We start from the raw sequence: 10,732 nt of genomic DNA, 5'->3' as shown, positions 1-10,732 counted from the left end.
GAAGGTTTTAATTGTTTGAATTTGTACATCAACAACAAAGCAGTTTGTTAAATAAGAATAAATAAACGTAAGAGAAAGGTAAAATATAAAAAAATATAATATGATATACAGATGTACAAGGTATGTTGTGTGCATAATGACAAGTAAATACTGAATATTTAATGAATTATTAACAAGTGATTATATTTGGCACAAACTGTATAAGATTACTCGATTGTGCACAACACGAAAACTTCATAAATAAAAGTTCATAAATAAAAAACAGATTAATATGAACTTTCTAAACGTTGCATAACTCATTATAATTTATTATTATTATTATTATTATTATTATTATTATTATTATTATTATACTTTTTAAGCAGGGTAAGGATTTACGCCTGCCGACATGTAAATATACTGTCGCAAAAAAAGCCGCTTTACGACACCTCTGGCTGCTTATTGGACACGGCACATATTTCTCCGCATGAAGAGTTTTGGTATGAAAGAAGCCGCTTTTTGTTTCTCCAATGCAGCATTTCCCAGACGTTGAGCTTTCCAATAGACTGAAAATCCCAATCCTAGGTTTAGGTGAGTACAAGTTGTGCACTTAATGTTATATCTGAGTTGTGTACTATTTTTAAATGTGCATGAATGGAAAGTGTGGTGCGCGTATATACGGGATTTTACGGTAAGCAGCAGTCACTTGGAAGGAAAGAGCTACTTTGTTTAGGATCAGGACTATAATCAGTGTTTTCCAGTCCAGTTCTTTAGCCATAACATGCCTCATCAGGGTCATGATCTTATTCAAAAATGATGTTAATGATGTTAAATTAATGTAAGAGCCATAAAACACTGAAACTAAAAGGAATAGTTCAGCCTAAAATATGATATGAACATAATTTTCCTTTAAACTGTCAGGTCTGGTGTCCAAAGTTCACTTCAGAGACATAGTCTGGCTCAGAGTATAACACCAGGTTAATAAATATCTGAACACTGACATTATTATTCTTATTTTAGCTAAAAATTAATGTAGGAGTTTAAATAGTGCAGAATTTCAGCTTTAGTTTGAGGGTATTTACATCAAAATCAGGTAAAATGTAGCACTTTTAATATATCCCTTCATTTCAAGGGACCAAAAGTGATCGGACAGATTGGTGCTCAGCTGTTCCATGGCCAGATGTGTGTTATTCCCTCATTATTTCACTTACAAGTGCAGATAAAAGGTCTAGAGTTGGTTTCAGGTGTAGTATATGCACATGCATCACTGTTAACTCTCAATATTAAATCCAGAGAACCGTCACTGTCACTGAAGCAAGCCACGATTAGGCTGAAAAAATCAAAACAGCCGCATCAGAGAGATTGCAAAAACATCAGGTGTGGTCAAATCATCAATCTGGTACATTCTTACAAATAAAAGAATGCATTGGTGAGATCAGGAACACCAAAATGTGTTAAAAATCACTGACACTGGAGACTCCTTACAGAAAGATTCACCATATCAACTGTTACTATAGAAACGAAACGCATTAGAACGAGCGCATTAATGTAAACCCACATTACTGTCAGAGCTGCTGTTATAGAAAATGAATCAAACCTTTCTGACCAATCAGAGTGGAGATTTCAACAGCAATGTGCTATAATGATAAATGCTCTATTAGTAATGTCTGGCTTGTTTTTGTTTTTACTTCTTTAACGGCTCCTGTTTAGGAACATCGCACAATGGTGGCTACTCCCACGATGCAGTCGTCTACGCGCTCCAGCAGTGCGGCATCAGGCACATAGACACGGCTAAAAGATACGGCTGTGAAGAAGCCTTGTGTAAGTCAATCGTGGAGAGCCGAGTCCCACGTGAAGATCTGTGGATCACCACCAAGCTGTGGCCAGGGGATTATGGGTATCAGAGCGCCAAGGAGGCCTGTCGGGCCTCGTGTGCCAGACTCGGGGTCGAGTATTTAGGTACGAGTCGTTTCTTTTGTCTGCTAACTTATCTGAGACGCTGTAATCTGATGGTGGTGTAATGTACAGATCTTTCCTACAGATCTGTACCTAATGCACTGGCCTGACTGCGGCGTTCCGGGCCGCTCCAACAGGGACGTCCGAGCCGACACATGGAGAGCTCTGGAGGAGATGTACGACGAAGGTGGAGGCGTCTGTCCTACTACGTGTCTAGTATATATTGTTGTGGATTTTCAGATGAATGAAAATCATTAATCAGGACACGTGTGTAGCGTGTAGTGGCTTTCAGTTTCTTTGCTGATGCGAGGAGATCCTCAGATGTTTCTCTATCATCACAGGATTGTGCCGTTCCATCGGCGTGAGCAACTTCCTGATCCCACATCTCGAGGAACTGAAAGAGGACGGTGGCGTGATGCCTCACGTTAACCAGGTACGGACGAAGGACAGGACGCTGGCTCTTTAACTGCGGTGTCCATGGAATGATCAGAACCACAAAGTGCTCCATGTTTTGCAGGTGGAGTTTCATCCGTTTCAGCAGCCGTGGCAGCTGGTGGAGTTTTGCCGCAGTGAGGGCGTAGCGTTTGAGGGTTACTGCCCTCTAGCTAAGGGTCAAGCGCTCCATCATCCACTCATCGTGGAACTGGCGCAGAAGTACGGACGCAGTGCTTCACAGATCTGCATCCGCTGGAGCATTCAGGTACAAGTGAAAGTTCAAATCTTATTTTTATATCTGTATAAATGTTTATATATATGTATATTACATACTCACCTTCCACTTTATTAGGAACACTTGTACACCTGAACATTCATGCAGTTATCTAATCAGCCAATCATGTGGCAGCAGCACAAGGCAAAAAAATCATGCGGCGCTTCAGTTAATGTTCACATCAAATATTAGAATTGGGAAAAAAAATGTGATCTCAGTGGCTGGAAAAAGACCAGGTGATTTTTTTATTTTTTTTTTTCTAATCTTCATCTGCCTGCTTTCGGTGCCCATGATAGCCTCAGATTCCTGTTCTTGGCTGACGGGAGAGGAACCCAATGTGGTCTTCTGCTGTTGTAGCTCAGTCACCTCAAGGTTTGATGTTTTGTGCATGCTGAGATGCTTTTCTGCTCACCACGGTTGTTAAGAGTGATTATATGAGTTACTAGATCCTTCCTCGCAGCTTAAACCCATCTGTCCATTTTCCTCTTTTATCAACAAGGCGTTTCCACCCACAGAAATGTCCCTGTCTCATTCACTGGGTTTTTTTTTTTTTCTGCACCATGCTGTGTAAACTCTACAGACTGTTGTGTGTGAAAATCGCATTTTCTGAAACACTCAAATCAGCCCATCTGGTACCAACAACCACGCCATGATTAAAGTCACAGAGATCACACTTTCTCCTCATCCTGATATTCTGATGATTAGATAACTGCATGAATGAACAGGTGTTCCTAATAAAGTGGACAGTGAGTGTATTACATGTATTTTCCAGATCTGTTCATTGTTCTTTGGCTTGTCTTGAGCCAGTTGGAACAAAACTTTCCTTTGGGGTCAATACAATTGATCTTTAATTGTATTTTGAATTATAATAAGGAATAACTTATCAAACTATTACTTGACGTGAAATTTAAAAATGGTATTCGCACTTAAGAGAGCTTTTTAACGTAAACTACAAGTGAAGACTTTTATTTTTTTTTCTGGAGTTAATGTTTGTATCTTTTCTAAGAACTTATTTCATGAAATTAACCAACCCTGTTAACAGCATTTGTTTTAAATTCCAGTTATTTTTCCTTCTGGATTTGACTGGATGCTTTAAATAAACAAATACAGCAACGCTACTGAATTCCTGGTTCTGATTGGTCGGATTAATTTTCCGTAACCGCAGCTCTGACAGTCATTCCTGTTGTAGCCAAATCGTCGATGTACTAATGCGCTAGTTCTAATTAATGTGCTAGGCGTGTATGGTGGATGATCACGGAATGTAAGCTTAGCATTAACAGATTTTATTTTAGATGTTACTATTTCAGAAAGAAATCGTACAGTATGATGTACAATGATGTACAGATTTCTGTAAAGAGACGTTTAGTTAACGTTTACAGAAGGTGACTTGTTTCAGAGCTTTGTAAGTTTTATTAGTAAATCAGTAACACAACAAGCAGCTTCCAGAGCAAGAATAAAGAAACTGGTAAGGGATTAAATGTAAATGTAAAAGGATAAAAATAACAATGTGTTGTTCCTTAAACACGTCTGGGAGTGCCGTTATAGGAAAGTAATCAGTGACTGGGTGCTGTGATGTTGCCACCCTGAAGTGGTTTCATTACACTCTTTTATGAAGAAAAAAAAAAAAAATCAAATAACTGTTTTATAAATATTAGTAATAACATTCAGTGCACGTTTAATTTTCAGTTCAACGGGAACAATTAAATTTTCTTTCGTTAAGGACAAAAAGGCAGCGGCAAAAGATGATCCATTTCAAATAGTGCAAAAGTTAGCACACCCTAGGAGAAAATTAAATGATTTTGTGGCAAAAAGACATCAAGTGTGTTAAAGTTGGTGTCTTGTTACAGGACACGCCCATAACTCATTTTGGAGTTCGTTTTGTATATAATTTTGCAAAAATAAAAGTAGATTTTCACTTTTTTTATACAAAGATCCAACAGGATGAACTGCACTGTTCCTGGTCATCGATTATGTTTCTTTTTGTTTGGCAGAATCGGATCATCACCATCCCAAAGTCTACCAAACCTGATAGGATTCTTGAAAACTGCCAAGTAAGTTCTCAGTTCTTCAGATCTGGAGGATTTATGTTTTAGCTCAAAGGCTAAATGTAGCACCCTAGTGAGTTTTGTGTGTCTGTGGAAACCTCCTCAAGCTTCTATGCTTTAAAAAAGAAAACGTAACCATCCAAAGAACCCTTGAGGAGCCATTTTGTTCTCCAAGTGCAGCTTCTAGCACATCTTCAGTGGCTGCAGCTACTCACAAATTGGGTTGTGTACCACAAAGTCATTGTCTTTGTCTTTCTCACCCTCATTGACTTCCCATAAGTCGTCGTTCCAATAGCATTAGCTCAAGTAATGTTTGTTAGATGAGCCTTTTTGTACACCAGAGGAATTGATTCAACGCCATTACAGACTTCAGGAGAAGAACGTACTCAGAAGTCATTACGATCTGAAGAGATTGTAGCACTTCACTTTGCTGTGTAGTGACTGCGATTTATCTAGCCAATAGCTTTAATAGCTTTATTTCGCTAGCTATTGACAAGCCAGCTAGCTTTTTCTAGAAACTTGTGTACTTTTGCTTAACTTTTACTACATCCACAATAACGGTAGCTACTTAGCAAGCCATTATGAGCATAAATGACAGACAGACAACAATCGATTGTTCTTGTGCTTAAGCGACACACACTTCCGAGTCGTGATGGGAAGTCAGCAAGGGTGTATTAAAAACAACATTGGAACAACGTTCAGTTGTCGTTTTTTCTCAGACTGCCTCTGCATGCACAGGTGTTTGGGTTCCAGCTGGAAGACACTGACATGGCTGCCATGCACGCGTTGCATGATGGGAGGCGCGTGAGCTGGGACCCAACCCACGTGGAGTGAGCACGCTGGTGTGTGTATTTAATCTGTATTTCAATTTGAGCATGACTGCAGCGTCAGGTCACAATTGTACTCTTTTTGTGTACACTTCTTAGTTCTTTCTACTTCCAAAAGCAACAGAATTCCCTATGTAACTACTTCCTGTTTCACACGTCCTAACTGCCCGAGGTGGCGTCTAACACATCCATACATGTCTCACAATCATGTCTCACAGGACCGAGTCAATTAATGCGTAAATTCATCAGGTGATTAGCAGCCCTTCCTGTGTTAGAGCAGGAAAAACACTAGCACAGATGAGAACCTGTGAAGGATTTCTTCTTGATTCGTCAGGATTTCTTTAACACTCATTGTTTTGGCTCTTTTGTTTACAGGTCTTTGGGTTCACGCTGGCTGAAGAGGACATGGAGAGTATCGGGCGACTACATGCAGACAAAAAGCTTATTCATCTCAGCTACCCGCTCTGGAACGGATAACGAGAACGGGGCAGCGGGTTCGGCTTTGTGAATTTTTAGACATACCCTAGATCTCCTGCGCACATCACACAGGATGGCTCCGTGGAGCACATTATGTCCCAAATTCTGATCATTCTGATTTCCCTGATTAACAAGACAAATGAACCAGGTCATGTAGCTGGCTTGGAAATTGGAAAGATGAGAAGATTTACAGAAGATTTATTTGAGAAGATTTACAGTTACATCTAGAGTGTGAACCAGTTTGGTTCATCCTTTTGGGAAACCCCATGGAGGAATTTTCTAGAATCCTTCAACTTTTTTTACTTCAAAAAGTTTAGCTCACGAAGGAACGCTTGAAGAACCACCAGCGTTATTGCTTTTGGGCATGGCATCTTCTCCGTAAGCCATCAGACGGTCGATCTTACACTCAGGTGGCCATGTGTGAGGTGTTGAGTCTATTTTTTCCCCAGATGTCAAAGAAATTAAATGCATCTAAGCTACTTTCGGACAAAAGTCAGTAATAGCTATAGCTATGCAAGTGCAAGCACAATGTCACTCATTTAATGAAACATTTCAAATCCTGTATTTTATAATGAAATAAATCCGCACAGACTTAAGTGTCAATATTGTTTAATTCATCCTCTCGTTTATAATCACTGTCGTACACAAGTTCTTTTTTTTTTTTCTTTTTTTTTTTAATAGCACAGGGTTTTTTCCTCCTCCACACTTCCAGTTTCACCTCTCAAACAAAAACAAAGAGCAGATTGTATTATACAAAAAATGCAAACCAATTTTCACACAGTGAATTTGTTTTACAAAGTCATAAAATGGCGTAATAATGGCTACATCCACATTGGAGTAAGATGGTTCTAAACATTCCTTAATGGAGTATAATCTAAAGTTTATATATAAAACCTTTCCTTGTTTGAAATCAAGCCTGTACCTTAATTTAAGAGGTTTTTTTTTTTTTCTTTCTGTTTTTAAACAAGACGACTCAGAAGTAATCATAAAAAAGCCAGTACATTTTTTTGTTTTTCCCAAAAAAGTTAGGAATAAAAAGAAAAAGAAATTATATAGACACAGCCATAACAGTGTTAAGGTTCAAAAACGAGTTAATTCACCTTTATCGTTTAAACGAGTGCTACAGGTCCGCTCAAAACAGACACGATCCGCATAGAGAAATGAATATCATCCATTAGGAACAGGCCTGCTCGCAAAGAACGCCACATTTACACTGTGACTCCTCTGCTCCAGGAAAGAAAAACATCATGCACAAAACTTTTCTTATATAAATGAGTCTTATGCCACTTATATTTAGTGGATGAACACGGAGGGTCGACATGATTTCATCTGTAAAACACACAAAAAGAAAAAAAAAAAAAAAAAAAGAAAGATCCAAGAGTTATGAACTCACTGATTATTAAAATGTACAAAAAAAAAAAAAAACAGAAAAGGAAAACATCCATTACTGATTAATCTTAAATACTTATCGCACGTTCCCAAATAATCTAAATAAAATTAGCATCCTAGCTATCTAGCTATGCGCCCCTCATGGTCACATCATGCTGGAGGGGAAAGAAAAAAAATAAATTCCTCACACTTGTATGCTCGAACATCTAACATGTTAAGCTATGCCAAGAGCATGTGTGAGAGAATCCAAAACGCTTCGTTCGGTTTCATTTTGGCGAATGTCACATGGAAAAAAGAACGAGTTCGCCGCAGTAGAAAACACTGGCTTCCTTCCACACACACGAAAAAAAAACAAAAAAAACGATCATGTTTGTTCAATCAGGCGACAAATCAAAAAGACGACAACCCAGGAGGCAGGTACGTGATGTGACCTAGGATTATTTTCATACATTTCTTTTCAGTAAATTTCTTCAACGATTATTTTACGCTAAAGATTACAAGATGCTAGTTTCCTATTTCTCATCCATCTTGTCTACAGACATCCATCATCTCTCCTGCACAGTTAGCCAACGTTAGCTTGAAGGAGTTTGTCGATAGAGCTGGCTTTGCTTTGATTGGTCACCAAACAACGAAGAAAACTCAGAAATTTTAAAAATCCTGTGTGTCTTTCTAAACATCCACTCAGAAGGATTCAGTCTGCTTATTTAAATACTAGCATGTTTTAACCGCTAAAGCTTATAAATCCAAGATTGATTCTTTTTTAATCAGCTATAGGCTTTAAAGGTTTGTCCTTCCAGAACATTTTGGTTGGACTTTGAACATGAAATGAATTTTGACAGGCTCAGTGTTTGTGACCAGAAAAACTGTCACGACATTTCAGAGGTTTGTAGCTATTCTGGATTCAGAGGTGCCAACGTCTACAGCTTGAGTGAAATCCACAATTTTCTCCTAATTTGATCATTTTTGCCAATTCCCACCCACTCGCTAGTTCTGTAACATGACGGCCACCAGCCTGGAAGTTTGCGCTATCTGCCCTCTTCCACATACAGGAGCTTAAACCAGCTCACGATTGGCTAATGTCACTGCGGTTGTCCGTAACACCGTTACTCACGCCCAGTTTTGCTCTCTTGGACTCGGTGCATAACTGATGAGATACGGACTTGCGCTTCCCAACGATACGGCAAATGCTTTTCTGTTGCTTCACTCAAGCAGTATATATTTTTAAATATTTTTGACCCTTTGTTACAGCGATATGGGAGACAGCTGAAAACTTCTGCTCAAACCAAACATCGGTGGAAAAGGCAAATCACAGAAGGGGAAAGGACGTCGGATGTAAAAGACATGCGTTCAGCAGTTAATTTCACTTCCTGCAAATTCAGTTTGTTCTTCCTGCCTGCTTAGATTCTCTTGCTAGCAATGTTGGCACCTGTGTGGATGTACAACACACGAGCAATTCTTGGACTGCGGCAAAGTTTTCGACTGTGCGAACAGCATAAGTGGACCTTAATCAAGGACAAAAGAAATTAGCATCATTTCAAAAACCTCAAATGTTTATATAATGCAAAAAGTGACCATTACGACAAAGAAGGCTGCCTTTCCATCTGGAAGCAAGCCGATTATTTGGATTAGCGAGATTTTTTCCACGTCTAGGACGACTATTTGCAAGCGGATGCTTGTCTAGCACAAGAAACACACGAAACCCTCAAAACTTCATTTACAAAACGTCCGCTCCGTCTCTGCACGGCTACGCGGCTCGAGTCCAATCTTGACGATTGCTTGGAAAAAGCTGCATGCTCTTCTCGAGCAAAATCATAATAAGAATAATAATTTAAAAAAAAAAAAAAAGAAAGAAAGAAAAAAAGACTATGACTTTAAATCATTAATATAATAGTAATCACGACAACTAGAGCACAAAGTAATCAAGACAAAAAGTTTACACTTTAAGAGGTTGCACCCAAAACTGGAGCTTAATATCATAGTCGGTCTCAAGAGACTAGAAGGAAATGTTGCACGTGAAGAATGTCATCACTATAGGAAGACTTCAGAGCTTGTCCGTGTCTTGATCCGTTTTCAGGGGCATCCTTATCTTTTTTGTTTGAATATTCAGCTGAATATTATTATGTGCAAAAACACACAATTACATCGAAGCGAGGTGATAAGCTCAAGTAAACGTTGCTGCGGTAAATCGATTCGAAACAAACCGGCGAGGTTGTGAGGAGCTCGATTACAAGCCTAATCTATTTTAAACGTTGATCTTGTTTCATCTAAACGCCCGTCGGAAAAGTCTTAGGATCGCCGTGGGCGTTTTGCTTTTCTCGAGTGTTGATGCGTTCGAGCGTCGTTTCCTCGTTCCTGTGCAGCAACTTGACCTGAATATGCGAACGTGACCAGAAAACCCACGTAAGCAACTTCACAGAAGTCAGGGAGAATTGACGGGAATTTGTGAACGAGGCCGCGATCCACGTGACACACACGCACACGCACAAGTGGCGCTGGGAGTCAAAAAGCAGAACGTTTCGCCCCGGACCCACGGCGCTGCGACTCCGGCGAACACGAGGATCAAAAAAGACGTTCTTCCTCGAATAAAAAAGTACACGCTCATAGAAAAACATGGAAGAAAGTGCTTGTGTGTGTTTTTTTTTTTTTTTTAAAGACATTTGCACGCATTCTATAAAACAGAATGCTCTAGACACCCGACTTACAAATTCTGAACAGTTCTATAGCCAAAACCATAAATTAAATGAAATCGTACGATTGATTCCGTTATCTCGAACCCTCGTGTTCGCCGAAGCTGCAGCTCCGGCTTGATTATTATTTTTTTTCTAATCGATTCGCCACCGTGTCGGTTACACCTTGTGGGGAAAGCTGCAGTGACGCTCCATACAAAATGGACAGATAAAAGGCTTTCCGTGCTACTTTTGTGTCTGGTCCGTCACGTCATATTCAAGGCTGCACAGATTTCTGGGAGTTTTTAAGATTACCGGTTGTAAGATGCTACAGAGTCGGCTCGCTTTTCTTTTCCTATGCCGCAGATTTGTCGCGTTAATTTAAAAAAAAAAAAAAAAAAAAAAAAAAAAAAAAAATGCAGAGGAGAAAAAAAAATAATCAGGATAATCAGATGCCCTGGTTTCCAGGCGATGAGAAGTCGTTTAAAACAAAAACAAAAGCTCATTCACAGAACAAAAAGGAAAAAAGATTCATAATCACGGCAGATACTGCTCATTTCTTTTTCTAAAATAAAACAAGTGTTTTGTGCATGCATGTAACAGCATGCAGGTGTGTGCGCGCGCGCACGCACGTGTGTGTGTGTGTGTGTGTGTGTCCCTCATATTGGCGTATTTCTTTTCAAA

General features: G+C 39.3%; 2 protein-coding genes across 4 annotated transcripts in view; one reads left to right on the top strand and one right to left on the bottom strand.

Moving 5' to 3' along the window:
• The first annotated feature begins 414 nt into the window (after positions 1-414).
• zgc:110366 (uncharacterized protein LOC550476 homolog) lies at positions 415-6,606 on the top strand. 3 transcript variants are annotated; one of them, XR_003403975.3, is made up of 8 exons: positions 415-570; positions 1,690-1,938; positions 2,021-2,122; positions 2,277-2,368; positions 2,453-2,635; positions 4,636-4,695; positions 5,409-5,533; positions 5,892-6,606. XR_003403975.3 is itself a non-coding variant. In XM_026935845.3 (8 exons), exons 1-7 carry the CDS (start codon positions 510-512, stop codon positions 5,521-5,523), a joined length of 843 nt encoding a protein of 280 aa, XP_026791646.3. In that variant the 5' UTR covers positions 415-509; the 3' UTR covers positions 5,524-5,533; positions 5,892-6,606. The 3 variants fall into 3 exon arrangements, 2 of the variants coding, with proteins under 2 accessions (XP_026791646.3, XP_026791645.3); XM_026935845.3 differs by having other exon boundaries at positions 5,428-5,533; XM_026935844.3 differs by lacking the exon at positions 5,409-5,533.
• A 35-nt stretch (positions 6,607-6,641) lies between these two features.
• Positions 6,642-10,732, bottom strand: part of rc3h1b (ring finger and CCCH-type domains 1b) — a 21,245-nt gene continuing 17,154 nt past the window's right edge. The window contains 1 exon segment of the mRNA XM_053233259.1: positions 6,642-10,732. This exon segment is cut by the window's right edge and continues 301 nt beyond it. The gene's annotated coding sequence lies outside the window, so the exon portion shown is untranslated.

Source organism: Pangasianodon hypophthalmus, chromosome 4 (genome assembly GCF_027358585.1).
Source record: "Pangasianodon hypophthalmus isolate fPanHyp1 chromosome 4, fPanHyp1.pri, whole genome shotgun sequence".
NCBI classification, from domain to species: Eukaryota; Metazoa; Chordata; class Actinopteri; order Siluriformes; family Pangasiidae; genus Pangasianodon; species Pangasianodon hypophthalmus.
The sequence above is the reverse complement of the archived record's forward strand: the minus strand, read 5'-3'. Positions and strand labels throughout refer to the sequence as shown.